The 25943-nt window shown below is 35.9% G+C and overlaps 2 protein-coding genes and 1 pseudogene across 12 annotated transcripts in view; all 3 read right to left on the reverse strand.

Annotated features, from left to right (window-relative positions):
- Positions 1-8012: 8012 nt before the first annotated feature.
- pcdh15b (protocadherin-related 15b) overlaps positions 8013-25943 on the reverse strand; it is a 311541-nt gene continuing 293610 nt past the window's right edge. For 9 of the 11 annotated variants that reach the window (XM_069188941.1, XM_069188940.1, XM_069188944.1 and 6 more), the window contains 6 exons: positions 25477-25587; positions 16804-16825; positions 16299-16337; positions 16095-16168; positions 14495-14630; positions 8013-9180 (listed from right to left, as the gene is read on the reverse strand). In XM_069188941.1, the coding sequence (XP_069045042.1) occupies positions 8605-9180; positions 14495-14630; positions 16095-16168; positions 16299-16337; positions 16804-16825; positions 25477-25587 (958 nt within the window). In that variant the 3' untranslated portion in view covers positions 8013-8604. The remainder of the gene's footprint in view (positions 9181-14494; positions 14631-16094; positions 16169-16298; positions 16338-16803; positions 16826-25476; positions 25588-25943) is intronic. The other 2 variants (XM_069188949.1, XM_069188945.1) reach the window with 2 other exon arrangements.
- On the reverse strand, positions 9193-12287 carry LOC138238188 (uncharacterized; the record flags this gene model as incomplete). The annotated part of the gene is made up of 1 exon (XM_069188237.1): positions 9193-12287. A coding segment is annotated over one exon (1968 nt), but the record flags the coding sequence as incomplete, so codon positions are not given.
- On the reverse strand, positions 20371-25365 carry LOC138238189 (protocadherin-15 pseudogene; annotated as a pseudogene).

Genomic DNA, 25943 nt, shown 5'->3' on the forward strand with positions numbered 1-25943 from the left:
TGCTCTCCTCCCCACTAATACCTGATGTGTGGTGAGCATTCTGGCTAGGTGGATGCTGCATATTGGTGGTGGTGGAGGGGAGTCCCCATTACCTGTAAAGCACTTTGAGTGGAGTAACCAGAAAAGCGCTATATAAGTGTAAGCAATTATTATTATTAATTATATTACTATTAATTAGTTATAGCCGAGTCACATTGCTTAACTATCAGTTTCACATATTTGAATCCATTTTTAAGATGATACAGGAATTATTTTAGATGCAAGAATATTTTTATACCTATGATCTACTATAAAAACTGATTCTCCCTTTTGCTTTGCTCAGAAAGCAAATCGTCTTTGCTCAGATCTGTATTAGTGCAATGAGTCCCTCTGGTGGCAAAAAGCACTCACTGATCTTGATACTTTAAGAAGGACTGATGCAATGTACACAATGCAATATACGCCCTCTACTGCCTGAAATAAAATTCTGCTCAATGACTTTTCATGGTCATCATGACAATAACTATTTCAGCTCAATATATACTGATTTGTTAAAAACATAACGTGTATTAGTACAGCATTTGTATTTTTTAAATATGTTGTCTCTCAGTATTCAACATATTCACAGAAACATTGTTTAAGTGACTAGTTACACTAACGTAAGGTCCTAAACCACTGGATGCCTTTATCAGAGAGAGTATTGCTTAAAAAATAAATTTAAAATATAACATTATGTAAACTGTATAATCTTAATCAACAACTTGCAGAATAGTCATATTAATCAACAATACAAAAATTACATCATGTCTTTTAAGGTATTTTAACTTTGAGATTATAATTTGTGCCCCAAGTTTTTGATGCTTGTTATTTCCATTTATTTGTACTTATAGGACCAAAAACATAATTTTGGAAGTCAAAAAATGAATCTGATTTGTAGCTTTTTAGAAGTGCCGTGCAATTTCATGAAGAGAACATTGATATGATGAGGTGTCAGAAAAGATAAACGCTCCAGGCAATAAAGACAGTGTACCATCAGCCATTCTGGTGAAGATTACTAAGAGTACATTTATGACAATTTCTGACACTTCCAAAATTGAACTCTGGTCCAAGTTTTTCTTCACTTCCATATGATTTATTTTAGTATTCAGATTGTATTGTACAACCTTGAAGTCCCAAAAGAAAGATTTGTTTTCTAAATGGTGAAACATTACTTTTCTCTGTGACAGCGACAAAGAGTTTCTCATCACCTTCATACCAGACATAAAAGTGAGGTATATATTTTGAACAGAACAACAAACAGTAAAAATAATGTTTCCCTTTCCTTTTTACAGTACTTGACTATCTGTGGGACAATGAATATCCCTCATTGCACCTTCAAGGGTGTAGAATCCAGGGGAACATGGCTGATTGCTGAAGAAAACTGTAAGCCAAGCAGGCTACACGAAACAATGACAATTATTTCATTGAAATAGTCTATTTTCCAAAGAATACCTACACATATTGGCTTGCAACTCACTGTGTGAGCTCATTTACATCAGTTATTTATGTTGTTATTGAACCTATCCAGACATCCTTAACTATACATACACATTTAAAATCTCTTTGCAAGGCCGGTCCATTATTTTTCTTTGAGGTTGGTTAGAAACTAATATGAAACTTTCAGATTTTCAAAAATATGATTCCTTTTAAAAGACAGATTAATACATGAGCAATGCCAATTACAGTGTAACCTCTGGTAGTTTAAGAGCTATGACCAATTATATGAAGACTGGTGGGGATGGGTCATAATATAGCACAAGGAGAATATTAAAAAAACCTTGGTTTTCCCACGTCCTGCCCATCACAAATTAAAAGACCTCACACGCATGCAAATTCTAAAATTACCAGCGATTGTTATAAAAAAGGCATGCTTGGTAGAAGACCTTCTGTAGCATTTGAGAAAGTTGAAGGGAAATTATTGAAACTTTTGAAAAAAGTTTCTAAGTAGTTCTAGAGTATTTAAAGGATTCTCAGTAATAAAAAAAGGTTTATACAATTTTAAGCTGGAAACCTGTTGCCGTGACCCCCTTAAAATACATACTAAGAAAGTTAATTGAGGTTGTAGTGCTATCTTGGAAAGTTTTGTTCTAAACTCACCGTCAGCACCTCAAGTAGCTGGGAAGAAGTAAAATATTTGCACAAAGTAATGCTTATTTCTGATGTATGTGACGTTGAAGATAACATTTTATGGTCACCATGATGCAGATAATGGACTGGCTAGTTAGAAGTATAAAAAAATTTAAATGAATGCTCTCCCACTGGGGAATCTCCAGTACATACTGTAAGAAACCTTTCTGAACAGTGGGTCTAGCCAAGTGAAACTGAGGAAAATTGAGGTGATAATTTGCACAATGTAAAGATGCAAACAAAATGTTGGAGCACTACTATGGTTCCATGAAGAATATTTTGTATTTTGAATATTTCTGGTCTTTAAGTTGTAGATTGCAGATTTTGTAGATTTCGGTCAAATATAGTGATGAATATGTGATTTCACTAACAAACAGGTAAAATAAGCCTTTAATTCAAGTGAACATACTGTCCTTGGTAGTTCTTTCTGAGAATCACTTCTTTGTTTTCATTGAGATAATGATCACTCAAGCAACACTGCTTACATGTATCTGCTGCTACAACAATGACAATCTTTTACAACATGCCACTGTCTCTGTGATTTCACACTGAATGCAACATGACAGTTTGACAGTGCACTTCTTTCAAAGGATTCTCTTTTGCCATTTGTGTTGAAGAAAAGAAACTTTCGAATTTCAATTTAGACATTCTATTCCAGCAGTCTAAGAGCTACTGTATGATTTATTGTGGAATTACCCACCTGTTTTACTATATCGACATAAATTCTAATTTTAGCATCACAGTGCCTGTGAAACTTTATTTAGATGTGGCATGACCTTAAATAGAAACTTTAATATTGCTCATGTGATTTACTTAGTTGCAAGTAGTTAACTGACTGAAGATCTCCAGAAGTCTCATGGAAAAATCCAGGATATTCAACAATGTGACTAGTTAGCTTGTTCCACTTTTCACCATGCTCTGTGAAGAAAAAATATCTCCTGTACTCAGTTTACTAAAAGAATACTACCCACAGTTTACTCTTGTGTGCTTTGGTTCATGTTTCACTATTAATTTCGAGGAAGTATCCCCGGTTGACATTTTTCATCATCTTAAAAAAAGAAACTTAAAAAATTTGAATCAGGTCTCCTCATACACTCTTTAAGCCCTCATTGGTTGACATGCCTTTAAGGTCAGGAATGTCTTCGATTTCTCTTCTCTGGACTGATCCACAAACAGCAGCATGTCATTACTACTGTAATGCAGTAATTAAAACTGTGCAAAATCTTTCAAATGAGGTATTGTACAATTCTTTTTAAAATTCTAGTCTATGTATCAAACCATTCTTTTTCATTGCTTTGTCGCGTTTTCAAGGAGATGTAAAACATGTCAACAATAGCAGCTTTCTAGCAACTTCCGTGTTCAGAGCTCTAAGCAGGTTCTCTCATCACCCTGCTTAACCTCAGTTCTAACTAAACAGCTCCTTAATAGGTGATCCAATTAATTATGAACAGATGCAGGTGGGAATCACAAACACCAGAACAATCAGCTTGCTTCGTTATGAGTTTGTGAGATTTGCTGAATTTTAAGCAGCACACCCGAACGAGGGCAGTTGTGAACCTCAGAAACCGGTACACATAGGGTTGATAAAAATTAAAAATCCCATTCGACATTTTAAGGACTGAAGGTACTGTACGTCTAAGAACTCCCTGGCGGAAACGGGCTTCCATAAAGAACTGTTCCCCTATAGAAGAGAGAAATCAATTCACCTTATATTAAAAACAGGGACACAACAAAAGCCAAAAGAGACAAGGACCATGGTATGGGAACCTTCGCCCTGAAGTCCTGCGGCAACCGATTTGGTTACTATGAATTGCGACCTACTGAGCGATCAATAACACTCAACTCAACTTGCACCAGAAATGTTTACACTTTTTAACAGGCGCAAGATGGAGTAGTAATTAAAAATAAGACCTGGTGATGATGATGATGATGATGATGATAATAATAATAATAATAATAATAATAATAATAATAATAATAGTGATTTCCATATTTAATTGTTTAATAATCACTTCAGGCTTGATATTTTAAAATATTAAGGAAAACAACGAGATACTATTTTATTTTCCCTTCTGGGGATATTTTTTTATTTTAAACCAGCAGTAGTTAATGGCAGAACATGTTACAAAGGAGGGAATAAAATATTATGTATTTCATTTATTTACCAGCAAAATAGACGCAAAATACAAATCGTACAGTGTTACTACCATTGTCATTTCTTAGCAGACCTGAGGAAAACCCACTATTACTCCGCACACTAAATACGTCCCGTTTGGATCTGTTTGGAAATCCAAAAGCCTCTGGCGGACGAGGTAGCGTTCTTTCTTGCACAGAATTGGGCAAAAATACTTCCGCAATTAAAACCGACAGCACCGAGAACTAAGGAAGCGTATTAGCGCCATGGAGAAAATAAATATTGAGGTGAAACATTGAGTTTAAAGCTCATTTTGTATTCTGAACTTTTAAAACTAGATGTTTCAGTAAATATTTTTTTTTATCGAAACAGTTTCTAGCTACTGCCAGTGTATCCAACGGAGTGCTTATGTGAAGGTTTTTCCAGCTCTCAGAAAAATCAATACCTTAGGTACCAGCAATAAATCAATATAAGTCTGCAGCAGTTGTCTTCAATAAATGTTGCCTTATCCCTTTGTGACAAAACTGACATTCACTACAAGGGTACATCTATCTTAGAAACATTCTATTGTTTGTTGGCTATTTTACAGACTCTCCCTAACTTCACGAAATTTAGTAAACTTTTTTGAAGTTTTTTGAAGAGTCTGTAAAATTTAATCCATTTGTTGAACAAGCACAGTATAATATTTTCTCCAATCTTTGGTAGTTTTCTAGTGTACACCCAGACGTCTCTTTAAGCATTTATTATTTATTTATAATCATCATCGGTGATCAGTCCATCCATTTTCTAATCGTTTCTTCCTAGTGAAGGTTGCAAGGGAGTTGGAACCTATCCCGGAAAGTAACGGGTGCAAGGCAGGGTACACCCTGGATGGGATGCCAGTCATTCACAGAGCAGACAGACACAAACACAGACACTCGCACCAGGGCCAGTTTTCCCAGAATCTTATTGACCTACCAATTTGTTTTTGGACTGGAAGACTCTCATCCGGCACAACACAGAGTGGGGAGCGAAGGAGCTGGAGGAGAGGATACTTACGTACCTCAGAAGGAGGATGAAGCATGAAGTTTGCCAAATGGGGTTTCTCCACAGCGAGGGAGCACTGGAAAGGACTTTGGGCCCTGTACAGGGACTAATGGACAAAAGCAAGTGGTAGGGCTTGGAAAGACTTTAATTGCGCAAATCCGGCCCTGTCGTCCACTTGCATGGATTAATAATGGACAATCACCCCTGTTCGGAAAGTTTTATTGCATGTGAGGCTCATACCTGGCTAGAATGTTTGCTAATTTTGTGAGAATGTTTTATTGTGAGATGTTGTTTTTTGGAAATAAAGTACATTTTGTCCAAAAATGTTTTTGGACTGTGGGTAGAACCGGGAGCAATCACAAATATTATTAATGGATTTCATTATTTACCCATAGTCAAACTTTGTGCTTTGGAACATATTTTAGGTTTTGGCCATTTTACAATAGTAAAACTGAATTTATTTGTGGGGTTATTGTAGTGCAAGTTCTGAAATACAAATTAATGTGTTTTTTTAGTGGTAAACTGTAAGTGGAAATCAGATTTTTGCTTTTCACCTCCTCCAATACCTAATCTATTTTACAGCCTTAATCATAACCTACAGTAAAACAATTCTTAACCCTTAAGCTAACCCTGGCTCCAATGTCAATTCTAATCTTAGCTCTAACTGCAATTTTAAATCTACCTTTTTTCCAATCTTAAACTCTAGACCTAGGCCCTTTCAAAACTTTATCCCTGGCCATGAGTATAACCCTTAATACTGAAAAGTGCATTCCTACAGTACCTACAGTAAATACCTACAGTATTTAAAGTAGCATGAAATTAAAATTACACATTTTATATTTTTATATCGTAAAGCAGTGTTTAAGTCATTTATGTCTAAAGATAGATATGTTTGTAAACAAGAAAATGCTCGTCAACAAAAATATGCTTAAACTCAAGAAATCAAGTACTGTGCTATGCTCAAATACATTATTTCTTATCAATGTTCTTTTGCTCCATCACAGCTTTTTTACTGGATTTTTAAAAAATCTTTCAAAGGTATCAAGCTTTCAAGTATCAGGAGAAGGCAAAAATCATTATTAATAAACGCAGGAGTCTTAATTGCGTATGCATGTATTCAGCATGGCTTGGTTTGACATACTGTATACTGTATACTCCTCATTAACTTTTGCTGAAATCACAGTTCTGTCATGATCTTTTAATTCTGTCCCCTGTTGAGTAAGCAGATGTATTTAAGGAGGTGTGTTTTGTACACCTCACTCACTGTTAACAAGCCTTGATCAGATAAATGTCAAATTGGTGTAATGTAATTGGGATCTCATGTTGTGAGCGAACCTCACCCTCGAAGCAGTCAATTCTGTTTAAGGAGCAGTGTGTTCTCTGAGACATGAACTTATTGAGGAGGGCAACTAAAACTACTGATGAAAATTTCCCTAAGTACATGACAGCTGATGAAAAACCAAATTATAATTAAATATTATTCTAATTCAATAAATGGAGCTTGAATCTTCTGAAAGAACTCTTTAAATTACTGTCCCTACTGAGAATGTATTTCATTGACTTTAGCAGTACTGAGATTTTAAATCAAAATCTGTTCTTTTAACTTAAACCGATGTATTAAACATCTGTCTGTTTTTCTCATACTTTAAGATCACTAGATATCTTTTAGGATTTTTGTGATGTAATCAAACAGAACCCACATTTTCAAATCTGTAAGGGACTGTGTTGATGTGCAAGACATTCAAAACGAGATACAAAGCAATGCAAACAAGAATGTGTCACGAATGTGGAGGTAGTCAGCTTGTGTTATTACTTCAGCTTATGCTTTAAAATTCATACTAATGCAGAAATTGTAATGAGCGGTAATGAATTTACAAACATTACACAGTAGAGGGAGTTCTGCTAATTTAATGCAGTGTTCTGTGCTTCTTCTGAATTGACTTTTTTAAAGATCTGAAGAAGAATATAAGAGCAACTAGTGTCCTGACACATTAAAATGAATGATTATAATATTAATTCATGTACTAAATTATGATACTTTCAGAAATTCATGTTGCATCATAGACAGTAAGTGCACTATCCTTCCCTCTGCTCAACAGCACTGGCCTCTGATAAATTTCACTTTAAAAAATCAAACATGACTTTCACCAAATGTTTATGGTAATATAGAGTGAATTTCAAAATAATTGCAATAGAGCCACAATAATAAATCAAATGCTAATAGACTCTGATCCTTAAATCAATTAGATCCTATTTACCAAACAGGTTAGATGGGTGGAACTGGAGCATCTCATTAGTAGCTTTTCTTATGTTCTTATGCTCTATACGTACATACATCCTTTGCTAAAGTGTAACAAAAAAGTCCTTTTAGCATGGTAACAAAAGCAAACCCAAATTATGGCCCATCTACTTCTTTCACAGTAAATGGTCAATGCCAATTTAGACATTGTACAAAGCAAATGCTTTCTGCATACATTTGATTTTATTCCAGAAATATTCTAAGAATCCATAGGGTTATTTGTCAAAATGATTATGTTAAAAAAAACTAAAAACAGCTATCTTTATGTCTTAAGCTGTTCAGAAACTGATTGGTTTGACATCCCTGAAGTATATAGAGCGTAATGTGAATTTGATACTATAGCAGATCTAGCTGTGAAAGGACGCCAATGTAAATGAAAATAAAAGTAAAGCACATCACTTTGGAAAATATTTATTTTTGTATTACTAAAATACTTGTGTATTGTTTTATTGAAAGAAAAAAACAAAAACTGGGCCATAAATCCATTAGGTGAGCTCCACATAAATACAAAAATGTATACAATTCTTTAACAATCATTAGAAATAATGGAAGAATATGGTTATTGATCCCTCAGAAATTGTGTTTTACTTCTTTATTTTATGTCCTACTTCTTTTAAATTATCCATACTGCTTTCAGTAGTTTTTTCTTAAAAGTTAATTAATAACTAAAAGTAAGTTTTTCAGATCTTTGTAAGCACTAAAATGAGAAGAGATGTATATTTTCCAGTGTTCCATTTACAGTAATTTCTCTATTGCCTTTGAGAAAAGGGGTTAATGTTAGTAATTCTATGATACTTTTAACAATCCAATTAATTAATGGAAAACAAATGAATACCAAAGTTAAAAAAGCAAGTGCAATTTCATTTTTTCTCCCATACAGTGAATTGTGTCATTCCCATAATACAACTTCAGTGCACAGTACAAATCTTTTACTTTTGAAGACAATAAAAAGCACATTTTTGTTACATAATAAAACGATCACTTTTATTTCTTAAAAAAGTCACAGTTTTGTCATTGGTATGTGGAGGTTATTCCAAGGCCCCATCCAGAGCTCCTCTTCATCGGACTGAGTCTGATCACTCTGAGATTCTAAAGGCTCTTTAATGTCCTCGTTGTCAACAGTCGACTCTTGTTCATCCATGCTGCGTGGTCTGTCGTTCCGGGCTTTCCCTATAATAGACCTTGAGGCAATATTGTCTGGTCCCGTGGTGCTTGAAGCTAAAGAGCCGCCAGATGGTCTGCTGTTCAGATTGTCATCAGTGTTAGAGGTGATGGCCATGGGCAGTGGACTGTTGAGGGGCAGTTTCTCTTCGTGAGTTACCGCAAGCTTGTCAAGCTTTTTAAACTGTTTCCCCAACCTGGCTGGGGAGTTCAATTTGAAGTTGTTCGAGTGGCCTGTTCTTCTCGTCCTGATAATTGAACCATTTTGAGCGAGATAGATATTCCCATTGATGTTGCTATGACTGTTTATGTTGGACAGACGGTTTCTCTGGGACTCGGGTGCACTGTCCTCCCCTGTTGAACTTGTTTCATATTCCCGGTCAATAACTAGCTTGATCCTTTTCTTTCTCCCATACTATAAATAAAACAACAAAGGACAGTTAGTGCACAGGTACAGTAATATGCAAGACATTTTCTAATCACCGCATAAAAACCACACGCATGGAAATACTGAAACATTGCAGTTTATAGTTTAACATTATTTTTATTGTGCAAACTATAAACTTTCTAACAACAAAAACTATAACAAAGCACAGAGTTAAACAGGAACGACCAAAAAAAATGTTAAATAGGAAATATTCAGTAAGGCACATTACATAAGCCAAAGTAGCGTGGCTATTACTGAATAATTCACCAGCCCTAGAGTGTATCAGCTCATAGATTTAGTATGGCTCAGGATGTTGATCAAAATAAAGAAAAGCAAGTATTTCAACTCTTAATGAAACTTCAGATAATACATTAGACGAGAAGACTTGAAAAAGTTATTCATGAAAAGGTCTTAGGTGATTATGTTGACATAATGTATGTTTTGAGCCAATGTGGGAAACAAATATGCAGTTTAAAGTGTAAATCACACATTAAGGAATATTAAAATTGTATAATGCAGTAGAAAGACCTCATTTAGAATGTGGTGTACAGTTTTCATCCTTGTCTTATAAAAAGGTTACAATGGAATCAGTCCAGGGTAGAATAACCAGTTTAAAAGAATTGCATACGCTGTCAGTCTTAAAGAATTACAGTACATCTTTTAAGTCTTGAACAGAGAACACTATGACAGGACTCGATTCTGTAAATCAAACATGAACCAGAGGACACAAGTTGAAAGTATGCGGAAGTGCATTTAAAATTGCAGGGGACACTTCTTTATACAATGGGTTGTGGGAAAATGGAAGTTACACAGCCATATTATTGAATCTTATATCCTGTCATCTTTCAAGAAACAGCTGGCTAAAGTCTTTGGTTTGGATCAACTAGCTACCAAACAGGCAAGATGGTCAGAAATGCATCCTCTCATTATGTTCTCATGACTTAAATCTCAAAGTAAGCAAGACAACCATGGTTTCCTACCTCTCATGACATTTCAAGAGAGAACCTTAAATCATGAATAAGGAAAAGGAAGTAGAGAGAACATTTCCACACAGATAATAGAGCAAACAAATCACTCAACTCAGGTGGGTCACAAAATACCAGCTTACATAGCGGTTCCTGTTTTTTTTAAAATGACGTTGAGTCACCCTCAGCCTCTGAATCTAATGATCCATCATTCGATCCATCCTCATCCTCTTCTGTGTCCTGGGGTGTCCCTCGGACAGACTGTTGAGTGCTGTCATCTGATACTGTTCTGGATGCTGATTTTCTACTGCTTTGACCACTCATGCTTACATCAGACTGTGATTGCTGTGTTGATTTAGAAGCATTAGAACTTGTGGTGCTCACCAAAGATTTAATTGTACTACTCTTGCCGCTAGCAGCTGATGTAAAACTGCTCCTTGAAGCTTTAGACTTGCTCTGACTGACGTGACTACTCACAGATGTCTTTTGAGACACTGTTCCTTCTTCATCACTCAGACTTCTGACTGCTTCTGACTGTCCATCTCCCTCATCTGCACTAAGAACCACACTGCTCTTTGTCTCTGTTTCCTCTGTAATTACACTCTGGTTGCTTATGCTTTTGCTTCCCTGAGTAGAGGCACTTCTCTCACTGACAGTGGATTTTCTTGACATTGTGCCTTCACTCATGTCTTCCGCTGAGTGCTTACTTTCAGTTTCTTCATCTTCCTGTTCTTCTTCTGAGGCAGATTCTTCTTCCTCGGTTTCTTCTTCTATAGTGGCCTCAGATCCTCTGGTTAGAGTAGACAATCTAGACCTGTAGCTACTACCTGCAGTTCTTGAGCTTCTGGAACTATGCTCACTGCCTGACAGGGTTTTCTGAGAACTTCTGCCCGTTGACTGTTTGCTACTTACACTTCCAAATGTTGACCTGCTTTCTTCTGACTCGCTAACTTCTGACTCACTTGTTGGTACATCAGAGGATGCCTGAGAGCTACTTCTGCTACGAGGTGAACTTTTGGACTTTTCTGTAGTTGATGAACCACTGCTTCTTATACTCCCTTGTCTACTTTCAATTGACTTTCTGCTGGTGCCAGTGAAGGAGGATCCAGCTGAGCTGCGGACAGAAGATATCCTGGATCCTGATTCCCGATCTTCAATGGATTCTTCAGAAACAGCACTTTTTATGTCTTCGCTGTCATCATCTTCTTCAGTCTCCTGCAACTCCTGCTCTGCCTCAGAACCGTCTTGTTCAGTGCCAGACTCAGACTTCGATTTGCTCTCCTCATCTGAGTCTTCAAGGTTCTCATCCTGTTCTTCATCAGAATCAACTGTGCTTTCATTGGTTTCATCTTGGTCCAATGTCACTTTAAGGTAATCTTTGTCTTCTGTTGACAGTGCCACACTACTCCTGACTGAAGATTCATCCCCAGATTCTTTTTTTTTGTGGCTGCTGCCCTCCTCCTCTGATCCACTCCCCTCTTGTTCACTTTCACCAGTGATGCTGATGGAAACTTTTGATTTCTTCTCCTCTATTTCAGAATCACTGGCTGCTTGTGACTGAGACTCTTCTTTCTCACTACCAGCGGCAGAACTTCTACTAACAGAACTCTGTGATTTCCTTCTCATTTGGAGCTTTTTTGAGATGTTGATGCGTTTCAGCACTTTCCCTAACCGTTTCTTTGCTGAGCTTGTGTCGTCTGCTGATTTCTGAAAATAATTTCCATTTATCACCTTGCTGCCGGACGACCCACTAGCAATGCTCTCTTCACTATTGACACGACGAGCAGAAACAAGCTTTGCATAATCTTTGCCATCTCTTTTAACTTTCTGGAGTATCATTGGAAATATTCTTGCTTTTTTCCATGGAGAATAACGGGAGGTAGAAGGATCTGGAGGTTGATCTGGAACTAATTTACTTCCTGCTGCTAATTTGCTAATATTCATAACTGACTTTAGTTTCTTCCCAGGGTCATCCTGAGCTCCACTTGCATCTGTACCACTATCTATAGTCTCTGCCACTTCTGCAGCAGCCTGATCAGCCTGGGGCTGGTCCCCAAAACCAACTCTCTGAGGTCTCTTAGGTGGAATTCTGCCTGGCCTTGCCCCCTGCAACAATGAAATTTTCCCAGGTTATCAGCATGAATATACAGTACACCCCCTAAATATGAACTGTCAGGGTGGAGGTATGTATTACCTTAACTATGCTTTACAATTCTTCCTGTCTTAAAAACACAAATCATAATAAAGATACAATAAAAAAGTATTAAATGCTGAATACATTTGTATCACACTGTATTTTTTGGAAATAAAGGACATCAGTCCATTAAATCTATTTAATTCCATCATGAGAAGCATCTCTAGGTTCATGTGGGTGAAACTGCCCTGTTTATGAAATTTCCTGTATGAAAGAATAAGATTATGAATAACAAAATACGAAATTATCTTAATCATATTGCCTAAGCAAGGAAGAAAACAAAGCATGAAGAAAAGATCTGGTAGATACTAATAAGTAAGAGATACTGTTTTTCTGAATGAAATGAAAAAAAAAAACTACTTTTACAGATGGAAATGTATTTTGTTATACTAATATAAAATCTTGTCAACCAACATCATTTTTGTAAGTATTGTTTTGTGATTTTTTAAAGTGTGTTTTAACAGCCAACTGAAGTTGCTAAATTTCAAAATTACTTCTGAAGTTCAAAGGATATTATATTTTTAATGCAGAAATAACAGACTGTACCATCTTCAGTTTTCTGCAGATTTTCTAACTTTTTAACAAGGTGTGTGCACCTACATACTGTATATACTGTATATATGCTGTACATTGTATATACACAAACATTTAAGAGAACAAAGAAAGATCTGCAATACCAACCAAGAGTCAGATCTCCTGCAAGAAAATCAAATCATTGTGGAGCAGTGGTTAAGGCTGGATTTTTCTGTAAGGTTGTGGATTAAAAGCCCTTCTAGGACTTGGTGGGGTGCTGTTATAGTATCCATTAGCAAAGCATTTCACCCAGATGTACCCAGAGCTTGCTTCCTCCCAGGCAAGACAGATAAAAATCTAAGTAAATGTAGATAAAGGTGTCTGCCAAATACAATAAATGAACAATAATTAATGCCACATAGACCCATTTATACAGGTGGTAATTAAAGAGTCTTTAAAAGTGTAACTATTGGGACCAATAGCTTTGGTTGTAATTTTAATATATCTCAGTACATACAGTATGTAAGCTAATTGAGAATAACAATTTAGAGATATACAAGCATATTTGATTTTGGGTTTTGATGTCTGTATCTGTATATGTCAAACACACAATGTATAATATAGTATATAACAAGTATCACAGTTCCTTTTAAAATAGAAGCTTTTTAAAGATCCCATTTCTTTTCAGGAAGTCTTGCACTATATTTTCTGATTTGTAATTCTTAGTGGGACATCTTTATATCACAGGGTATTTTTATTACAATGATGTTGTTCATCCACAAAAAGTACTTGGTTTTATAAAACATTTAAATTCACGCTCACATGCACATCCTTTAATTCATTTTTAATGTTACATTCTTGGTGAGACTTAGAAAAAGCACTTTCCTCACAATGTTATGTTACTGAGAGTGCTTTGAAAAAGTTAATTTAGTTCCACAGCAAAAGTGTAACTGACAAAAAGCAACATTTGTAAAACAAGATACAAATATTCTGATATCATCATCCATGTGAAAATGTAAGTTAAACCTACATTCTTTCTGTTGGGAATAGAGGTGCTAACAATCAATCCATTACAACATGTAAATAAAAGTCGAAAGTCTGAGAGCTTAAACTGAAAACTGTCACTCCATGGTAGGTTGTGTTCTTCTGAAAACAATCCACCATGTTTTAAAGATGTATTCAATTAAAAGGCCATTCAGTGTTTATCCAATTATGCGCAATGTACAATGAGCATTAACAGACAGATTTTCATTTTGTCAAATGAAATCTCATATTTTAATGTTATATTCAATCTGTATTTGAGGTCAGGAGAATCTGAATGGCAGCAACTTGTACAATCATCAATAAAACAAGTCACTGAACTGTTTGAGCTGGGTTACATCTACAGTATAATTGGTACTAGAGGACTGGCAAGTAGCACACTTGAAGAAGGCTTCTCATCCGAAATATTGTGTTTTCTCTCTTCTCTTTTCAGCATGAAATAAACCTATTACTTGTTCCTTAATTATTAAAAATGATTATATCCTCTGGCACTAAATTCCATACAAATGTTAAAGTTTGCAACCTACCGTTATCTTGTGTATTGTACACATGCACATCAATGAGCACAGAAATGGTAAATGAATAGTACCTCTCCTTCAGCTGAAGACCCATGTGGACTGTAATAGTAACTCCCATCATCTTCCATAATCACCTCTCCATACTCATCATACATTCCTGCTGGAGAGATTAACCTCCGGCGACTGCCATACTGAGGCAAGTCGTATCTGAAACAGAAACAATGAACTCAGCCATCAGTTTATTCACAGAAACAGTTGGCCAAAACTGCACTTTAGTCAGGCAGTTCTGCATTAAGAAGCAGAGCTCAACACCAGAGCAAGTAATAAGTATAGTAGCCCTTGTGCCAAAGGTCAAAACTGAATGATTCAGAAATGAGTCTTGCTTTATATAGGTCACACATACTGTACATTAGTGAGTTCTTTGTTCATTACCTTGGACCATAATGCAATGAGGAGATCATTTAGATCTTCAGTGGCACCTCAGTGATGCCAATTAATCTGTTCTGATGTACAGTGCATGAGACCTATGATCATTCTGAGTTACAAATTAACAATGCTCCACTATAAAAAGCTTAAATTTGTACTATGTCTACCCACTTTTGAAACAGAAACATACTCTTATGTCTATACAGTATGTCTAGCTGAAGTAACTGAAGAATATTTCATATTATATACTGTACTCCGTCTGAATTGAGGTATGACACTACCATATATGGGGACTAATTTAGGATGGATTGCAAAATAAGTTTGTTACCATTTGTTCTGAGGGTAAAGTCAAACTTACCACGGAGGAAAAAAATTATAAATAACTTTAATTGTTATTAAATGGGGAATGTTAATTTAAAATATTTCATCATAGTTACCATCTGGTAACATGTATTTGATTTTCCAGCTTGAAAATGTTAATTGCATAAAAAGAAAAAGAAAATAAATCTGTCTCTTTTTGACAAACTGAAAATTTTAAACACAACGGTTATGACTAACAGCTTCCAAGTCTTTATGTTGTCATTCTTTTAAAATGTTTTAATTCAGAAACAAAATTGCTATAGAAATTTCTCATGTGGTACTATGACAATACGCTACATATCCCATATTTACAGGCTTTTAGCAGATCTCTCATTTAAGTGACACAAAGCAGCAGGTAAGTGCTTCTGTCATCTGGTATTATTATACTGCACTATAGTCCAACGTCTGGCAGCTCTGCTAGTTAACATCTTCCATCATGCAAAACTATCAGGATCTCTCCTGGGTGCTGGAGTAAATTCTAAGAAATGAGCTCAGAGTACAACATTTGATCTGCATCTGTTCATCTAACCATTGTAAACTTTACTGTGGACCATATGGGTAACCCTCCACATGCATGCCTTATTAAGCCACCTGCCCTGCTGTTGTTGTCTAAGCAAACCAAACAAGTTTATTGTTAATTCTGTTTCAAAAAAATATATTTAAAAATGTTAAATATACTGATATCAAAAAGCACACCAACTGTAAATGCCAAGCATAGCTCACATTTCAGTTTAAAAAACTCCAATATTATAAACACAGTGCTGCATAATGTCACATATTTCCAGATCAGCTCCACTTTAAATGCATGTGAAGCTCTAGATGCATGCTGCCCAGAGAATATCAATGAATGGTTTAAACATAAACATTTAAAGAGCAGAAACTTACCCATGATCGTAATTATAATAATCCTGTGTGTAATATTCCTGTCCAGGATCGATACCTGATTCCATAGAGAGCTCCTGCCATTAAAGCAAAATCATTATTCAAAGACATCGCAGCCTCTAGAAATGGTAAGAAAACGTCCAGTGCCTGCTATAGTAAATTACATGCAAGAACGCCTCAACAGTTTCATAAGTCATAATTTTGTACCTCTGGTCTCAGAAGAGATGGCCTCAGCAATTGCTGTTGCTGCCATAGATTAGTTTAAAGACAAGGAGAGAAGGAAACAGAGAAAAGTTTGAAAGATTTATTAAGAAGAAAATAGATACAGAGGGTTGTCTGTACTCAAGCATGGCTGAAGTCCAAGGAAAAGGAAAGCTGAAGGTAAGCAATGCTGATCTGTCCATGTCTAGATTTGTCACACATTTTGAGCAAATGAAACAAACTGCACGCACCATTCAAAACAAATGCACAAATAATTGCTTTTCTAAATGTTGCTGTGTGACACATTATCAATATAAAAAGTCTTTGAAAAAGTGAGAACATAGTTACAAAAGACTGTATGCTATTTATATGTAGGTGTCTAGACTAGTCTGATAATTTTTTCACTTTTGAAAAAAGAAAACTGAAATTGCTCACATGTCTAATGAAAAAATCCCACAATCATACCACTGTTTTGTAACTACAGAATAAAAAAAAACTCCAGAATACCTACCTCTTGTTGTCCATAGCCACGCCTGCAGGGAGAAGAAACAATAGAAAATAAAATTAAATAAATTAGAATAAGTTTTAAAGTGTTTTGAACTTATAAATGATTTTACTTACTGTTTGTTGTCTATGAGTGTGATGTAGTATCACACACAACTTCAGCCCATTGCACATTTTTAAAAGATATATTGTTTTGGGGCTGATCTTCTTTCAAGGCATTTACAAGGACAATATAAAAAATACAGTTCTTTCATTCTTATTTGGAACAGAATAGAAAACTTAAGAAGACAGTTTGGAACTAAACTACAGCAGTGCAAGAACACAGGAAAGGAACACCACAATGCCTTTTTTATGACTAATAAAATGTACACTTTAACACAACTGATTCATTGCCATCTGGTCTATCATCTGTTTTTGTTATTATTTTTGGAACATGAATCTGTGGATAAAAGTTTGTTGAATTCACGCAGGAAGTGGGTAATTTCTACTAAATTACAATGAACTAAGGAACCTTATTAAAATGTATAGTAAGGGAAAATAATTACACAAATCATGAAAGGAAATTTATAGAAACAAGGAAAAAATCATATTTTAGAAACATAAGAGTTAAATGAATGCAAGTCCAGGCCTGGAAGCAATCCCATACTACTGGGTGTTGTTGCATAATATGATAGTAAAGCTCTTTAAAGGCATATTGTGGGTCTACATGTTCAAAACTGATTACATTTTAATGTAGAAAAATCCTAATAGCCTACTCATGTGAAACCAGTTAAATTTCATTCAGGACCAAGCACTAGAAATGACAATGCTACAACTACTCTGAGGTGGAGGAGGAGAAAATAGTTTAACACTGTGCCAAGATTAAGCAAGTTCAAAGGCAAAAGGCTGGGGAAAACATTTAATTACATTGGAGACAAAAATAAAAGACAAAGATGTGCATCTCTTTTAATCTTTTAATGTCACCATGCGTAATGTCTTTGAATTAAAATTCAGCACATGCATCCGATTATCAGAGGCAAATTACTGCAATTGTCCTTTGATGTGAAAGTAATGAGGAATTAAAATTAAGATTTATCACTAAACAATGATTTGTGACTTTCATAAGACTTTTTGAATTTTTTCTGCCTTCGTGATCTGACATAATCTGTTTGTTCAGCAAAGCCTCAAAACCGTACAAGTTCTTAAACTCCACATGCGGACATTGAGCATGATGAATAATATGTTAAATGAGGTCGGACTGTGCAATCTGGAAACTAAAAAAGAAATAGGTTTTGTAGGCCTGCCATCATGAAGTACACTATTTCTTATAATCCCCATTTAACAAGTCATGCATCCTTTTTGTCTTTCATAGTAAAAAGAGGTTCTGCCCCTACTCATGTGGTACAATCAAATTATTAGGAAACTTATTTATTACAGAGGACAAACCGTACCCAATCCATGGAAATAAACTCTTCTTTGAGTCACCTGTGACGCACTTTTCTGGCTAATAACAGGATAAATTATAATTATGTGCGATTGTGACACAAGCATTTGTTTTGGGAAAAAATCCAATAAAAGCCAAATGTTTTCTGGTAACAGGCATTTTTTATAAAAATAAATAATGTCCAAAAACAAAAATAAGTAATAAAACAAAAGTAAATTAGCATCCCTTATGTACTGTAATCCATCTGCTTGCTGGAAAACACAGTAATAACAAAAATGTATTTAAATCTCCAATGGCAATCTGTTCTTGATAATACACCTGTTAGCAAAACTCCCTCATGCTTGATTTCAGACACTTATGTTTTTAACTCCTTCATTCTCATAATACAAACATTCAGCTGTTCATTTCAATGTTACTGTAATTTCTGTGAGTTGAATTTGACAGGACTCAGCTTCACATTAAGTCCATTTCCATTAACCTCCAATAGATCTCCAATAGATGGATACATGAAGGCACAGATTTCCTGAGGGGTGGCACAACACATAGCTGGATTTACAGTAACTCTGGGAGTTTAGAAAGTGCAAAGGAAAAGTTAGGAAACTGGTATCGGCATTCCTACATAAGACAATTTGTATCTTCTATGTCTAATATAGTAGCTCATTACCATTAAGAACTGTTAAAGTTAAAAGGAACACAGCTATAGCAATGTAGCGACTGTGCTCTTTATCAGAAGCTTAGAAAATTTAGCTCTAAATAGTGTTTCTCAAAAAAGTGTCACTAGAAGGAGCCCAGGATATCCCCATACACAAACTGATAGTTGTCCATCTTTTTATAACTCAACACCCATTGCAGAACCACTGGACCTGCTCTGACACTGAAAAAAGTACCTAAAAATATGGAATGTCCCCAAACCTCTATAGCTTTGATCAGCACGTCATTACAATAGTTATTGTGTGTAGTACATGCAATTCAGTAAGAACTATCAGAGGTCATCAATGCTACCATGTACAGTATAACTCAATTTTCCCACAGGTTTCTTACTGAATACTCCAAAACTAAAAAACAAATCTTAACTGCTGCTAACATTAAAATTAGATACTGAAAAAAAACTAAAACTTCCATTTTATTCTCATTTTTTTCTTACCTGCTAGCAAAAACTGAAAAAAAACCCAACGTTTTGAAGAGAGATGAAAAAAGATAAAAAAATTGCATAAAAGTGATTGATTGGATGGAAACAACATATGATGACAGTATTTTAGCAGACATGAGTTGTACACAAAGACCCTGCAACTAAAATGAATGTGAACTTCTAAAACAATAAAGAAAAGTCATCTCAGAGTAAGTGAAAAATAATTAGACAAATATACTGATTATACTGTAAATTAGAGGAAGGGTCATGTGGTATGATTAAATTTATGCTTGCAGTGAAACATTTCATGTATTAAACATAACGTGCTGAAATGTACAGCATATGTGTTACATTTAGGAGCCTACCAGCATCATGATTGATTAGTTAACTAATTAAAAACATTAGTTTTTTATATATTAGGCTTTCAAATGAAGAAGAAAAAGCAGCAGCAGAAGTCCTTACATTTTAAATGGGGACACCCCTCCACGACTACCAAAGTGTAGCACCCACCTGGATGATGTGCCAGTAGGCTCACCACACACTAGCCTTCAATGGGGAGGAGAACCTAATTCATAGGTGGGGAATGTTAGGAGGCCGTGATTGCTAAAGGCCAGGGGGAAATCTGGCCAGGACACCAGGGTCATGATTAATGACCATGGAGAGTCAGGATATCAGTGTTACATCTCATCTGTAGGACAGCACCTTTTCTGCAGTATATTGTCCCCATCTAACGGTCCCTTTAACACCTCTTTCAGCAGCAAGCTTAGGAGGTCTCCCATCATGGAACTGACCAGACTCACACCTGCTTAGCTGCACTGGGCTGCCACTTGTGAATTGAATGGCGATATACCTGCTGGCTTAGTACTGATCATTACAAAGCAAAACATTATACCTTAATTTAAAATCAAGGTTAATGTTGACCAAACTTTTGTAATACCTATTTAAATATAAAATAGTAGATACTGTATATACTGTATTGATATACCTACACATATACTGTATGTACAAATGTGATGCAAGTCTTCTGTCTGTGCTTATATAGACATTATTTTAAATACAAAATCCTTGAAAAATGTGATGGATTTCATAATAAAATCACGTTTCTTTCTCTCTTTCATAACACATAATGCTCAGCAGTAGTGAATTCTATGTACTGTAGGTCAAGAGTAATTTGTTTAGTGCCATGCAATTCAATATGAACATTAGGTATTTGGTGAACTGCTTGTTTACAAATTCTACATAGCTCACGTGTAAATAATAGATATCATCCCTGAAACTGTACAAAACAGGACTTGAGTACTGGATGGCTTATTTCACAGAACAGGCTAGAAGACCACTTCAGAAGGATTGCTAAAGGTTTGTAGTCTTGAGCATTAAAGTTGTTTCTTTCAACAGTTTATACAGTGTGTGAAACTAGATTGTACATTAGATGGAAAAATGAAATGAAAGTGACAGCACTGTGCATTAAGTTTGTACAAAAGAAAATAAAAGAAATAAAACAAAAACAGAAGCACACATCATACCAGTTTAGCAAAGCTTTATGTTAAGGAACTATTCCCAGAAAATTCAGAAACAGTGAAACAAGACCATAACATCACCTTAGACCATAGCAGGACATGTAGAATTATGAAGTCATGGGAAGCAATTGCTTCTAATTATTGATGATGAGTAATGGAATTTCATATACATATGTATACATGTACATAAAGTTATAATGTATGATGTTTAAGCATCACTGTATTAGAATTTGTTTCAATGCAATGCTATCCATTTTTGCTTTATATTTATTTAACAATCTGCAGGAAACAGCTAAAGCCTATGCATGTCATATTTTTTCAATATATGGTGCCTTATGCACTTAAAACATATAACCTATGCCAAGAAAATTACATCACATAATTATTACACCTGCAGAGATCTCTGTAAAATACTGTTTTTAAAATGTATATTGTGTATAAGACCTCCAGAAGAGCTTTCAAAGTAACCTTACAGTTCTGAAAAAACATTTACAACATGTGGAAAATGCATGAAAAGTTAAACAAAAACAGCAATGGAAAAGGAAACAGAGAAAAATGACAATTACAAGACAGTAGACTGAGATGGAAATTGCTGTTCAAGCTCCTCCACAATACAGTTCAAGCTACTGTTCGGCTTGCTTTGGTCCTCTTGAGTCTCTGACTGCAGTTTTGCAGTTTCAACAGACACTTGTGGTTTAGGGGTACTCTTCAATGCTTTGTGGTTTTTGTCTATTTGACTATACATGTTGGCAACAGATTTTTCTATCGCTGCTAAATTTTGGATGTTTTTGAGAATTCCCTTCAGCTCCTTCTTTGGGATTGGTGGTTGGGGCGCAGGTGGAGGGATGGGAGGAGGAGTGCGCAAGGACACTGGGCGCAGGGGCGAAACAGAAGGCATGGGAGGCAAGACAAAAAGAGGAGCTGGCTTTCCGAGCGCAGAGGGAGAGGAGCACGGAGAAGGAGGGAGCGGAGGCGGAGGTGGGGGTACAGAGAGAGGAAGAGGGAGAGAGAGGGGGAGAGGCGGAGGGGGAGGTGGAGGTGGAGGTGGAGGTGGAGGTGGAGGAACATCTGGAGGATCTGGGATGACCTCCACTGTAACCTCACAAGGCGTGTCCAACATGTAAGCAGAACTGGTGGAGCTGGACTTCCTGAGGATGGGTGGAGTGGGCTTATGAGCCGGTGGGGGGGAACCATAAGAGTGGGTAATGATGATAGATGGTGCAGTCTGTGATATAGGAGACAGAGGTCGCAGCAAGCTACATGGGCTCCCCAAAGAGGGAAGCAAAAGACCAGGATTTAGATCTAGCATGCTTCCTTTTATTTCTGCCTGGCCACTTTTTGGCGGGAGTGGAGACTGCAATCCCCTGGAATCCCGCCTTTGCTGCTGGTTCATTTCCTGCAGGGCCTGCTGCTCAAATTGCCTGGCCTGTTCCTTAACAGTCAGTTTTGTCTCCGTGTCCTTACTGCTGGTACTGGCCCTACTGCCCCAATTCTCTTTACTCCCTCTCAGCTCAGTTTTGAACAATTCCATCTCCCACTGAACAGGATCCATGACTACTTGTCTGCTGAGCGTATCATACATCTGCCGCCTGTGAAGCCGTGATGGCAATGTCCATGAATGGTGAGACCCAGCAGAGGGAAGCTTCAGGAGAGACTCTTTTAAGCCGAGTCTTCTGGAAGATGGCCTACCCAACAAAGCCTTCCTCTTTTGTGAGAAACCAAGACCCTCTGGGCTGTTCCTACTGTCTTCGTCATACAAAGGGTTTTTGGTAGTCAGAGGGTTTTCATCGGACAAGAAGGTAATGTTACTAGCCGACTTTGGAAGATTGTTGTTCAATGCTCCATTGGAAGAGGACTTCTTGTGTGCTGTAATGGCACGTGAAGCGAATGTGCTTATAAGTCTTTGTCGATCTCCTTCTTCGAAAACAGACTTTTTTCCCCTGCTTTGTTGAAAATGGTAGAGAAGAAAAAGACTTGAAAGAAAAGAAGATAATGAGGTGTAAGGAAATATGTAGGAGACAGAATTTAGTGAAAGAAAAATCTACTGTGCCCCACTCTCACTGGAAATATAGTGCTATCTCAGTCTATTGAAACTAACAGTTTCAACATGTAATTAATGTCCGTTTGACACAATAATTGCACTTTAGATAAAGAAGCTTGTTTAAATTCTAAACAAATACTACAGGAATGTTAAAAAAATGAGAATTACAATTTTACCACAGTGGTGCCTAAAACGGAAATTCCAAGCCCTGTATTCTCATAGCAGTACACCTTTTAACTCTATTAACTTCTGATCTAACTGGTTTTCAAAAGCTCTGCTGTAATGAGAGTGGAGTGTGTGCGCGTAAAAGTGCACACAACTAATAGTTTTGTGTCACAGGGAATTCACTATGTCTAAGACAAAATACATTTTAATATGAGTGTAAGCAAAATATCACATATTCTATTTCCCTGTGACTAATGCATAAAACAGTCATAGTGTTTTTCTAATTAATCATCTCCATACTTTCATGTAATTTATAGAAAAGGCACAGACAGCTACTGTAGATGGACCAAATGAGCTCCTCTTGTAAATTTTATTATGCTCTTAAAGACTATGACCCCACCAACAATTAGAACGTCTTAAATTTTCTTCTTTGTGAATTATTTTTTATTATTTTGTCTGATTTTCATTTGCAGAAGTAAAACCATCACTACGTACCAGGTTTGTAACTTGCTGTTTTCAGGTGGGTACCAATTCATACTTAATCTGGAGCAAGATTTTTACTTGTTTTAGATGGATTTAAGTGGTTTTGCACTGAATATTAATGCTAAAATTCTAATCAATTCAGCTTTTCAGATATAGTGAAAATCTTTCTTAGTAACTGCTGTGCCATTTGAATTGCACGCAGTATTATTTATTCATTGAGGTTAGCTCTTTAACTAAGGTAATTTGGCAATAAAACTATTGTTTTATATGGAAAGACACTTTATATGCTACTGGTTAAGAGTAAAAGCACAAATACATGTCAGATATTGAAGATTGGCTCCCTACAAAGAAACCCAACAGCAGGAAACTAATAAAACATAAAGCAGCCTGCATTGATAGTACTGAGCAGTACTAAATGCTACTGAGAAGCCATATAATTTACTTAGCTTATACCGTAGGTCCAATTTTCAAGTCACTGAGAAAAAAACTACTTACTGATGCCTGAATCCACACATTGGTTATGAATGGACATGACCAAGGATAGACAAAGGTAGATGGAAGAAGTTAAAAAACAAGGAATGATCAATTACCAAAACTGTAAATAAATTACAGAATACATATATAAGAGTTTGCTCCTTCCTAGATTAGGAACACACCTGACATTTTTAGCATTCTTGATAAAATACAACAAAATCTAGACCATTGGCCAAGAAAATCTAGACCACTTCCAGATACACAACACCTCGATAACATTTTCAAACCTAGGAGAATGTTCATTCATTTTGAAAAATCTGTATTTAACCTTATGATATTACATGTGCAAAGAATTCACATTGGTTTCTCAGGTATAAATAAGATGTCGAACAAAGTGAGATGGATTTTCACAGGCCTATAAATTCTGTTTTTCAGTCTAAGTAATTTATTTTCCAAATCCATCCAATGCTTGTGGCACACTTCACATCAAACTAGTGACACCTTCAATGTACTTGGAAAAAATCAATCAATAACTTCTAAAAAGATATGAAGCAGTTGTCTGAGCCTATATTTAGATTTGAATTTTGAAGCTTTATTATCTTAAATTAGCCTCAATAAAACCTTACAGTGCAGATACTCAAAAGAAATGAAATATCTCCACACTTGATCAAACCTAAAATGGTTGCACAGGAGAAACATACCATGAGAACTGAACAGAATAAACTACAGTATGCTGTATTTTGTAAATCTCTGTTCTCTGTTTAGTTTATTAGTGCTAAAAAGGCAATGGTCTTACTCTGTAGCTTTTGCCAAACCATTACAATAATATTACAATAGCTCTTTTTGTATATAATTGCATGTGTAGTATTTACCATAGTCACAACATGTCATTATTAGCCATACTATCATGTTGCATAGAATACTATTAACTTCTTATCTATACACTAAACCTATTTCATTACAGATTTTTTTAAATTAAATGCTGCATTTATTCCAATTATACCAAAGTGGCATTAACTTCCTCTGTTCTACAGAGTCATGCTTGACATGTTTCTGTTCATTTATGTTTCCTTTTAATCCCAAGCTACAATATTTCCTACCAAATTTAAGATCATATTTTACTTGAAGATGAAATCCAATTGGATTAATTGCACCATATCAGGCTGCACAAATCTGTTGAAGCATGGAAGACTGATAAATAAAAAAGGTGAAGAAAGTCACAGCCAAACTCATTTTCCAGCAAAAAATGATTACATTGAAGAGAAGCACAGAGCAGTCTTGTTTACCTTTCGGATAAACTTTAAACTCTTATTATTTTTCCACAGGGCAAAATCCATTGTAGGAACAGAGTTCACTAATAACCATTTGACCTTTAATCTGAACACATAAATTGACTTGAGATTATATTCATAGATTTATAGAAATACACATTATGAAAAAGTACTTACATAGTGCTGTCCCCGAGCTCTTCGTATAGATTATTGGTGGCACCCCCTGCAGTTTTGCCTGCTGGCAGTGCCATCTGGATTCTTGCTGTCTTTGCACACTCTGCCTGTCGTCTTTAGTAATTGGAAAGAGAGATATATGAAACCCCAGGTATTGAAAGCAATGTCAGCATATTTTAAAGAAACTTACATGACAACCTAAATAAATAATTGACCATATATATTACCCATAATACCAAGCAGTTCAAGGATACCAAACCCACAGGTACATTTTGTATTACTTTTAGGCCTGTTTTTTTCTTCTATTTTCATGCAAACAATGAATTTACCCATCACATGAACAGCTAATTAATAATAATGTGGTAAAATAAGGTTTTCAACCCAAAGGATCACAGAACATATACAGTCTCATTTGGGCAAATCTGTAAGGTTATAGACTTACCCAAATTACTTGCGGTTATGCAAATGTA

This window comes from Lepisosteus oculatus, chromosome 4 (genome assembly GCF_040954835.1).
Source record: "Lepisosteus oculatus isolate fLepOcu1 chromosome 4, fLepOcu1.hap2, whole genome shotgun sequence".
NCBI classification, from domain to species: Eukaryota; Metazoa; Chordata; class Actinopteri; order Semionotiformes; family Lepisosteidae; genus Lepisosteus; species Lepisosteus oculatus.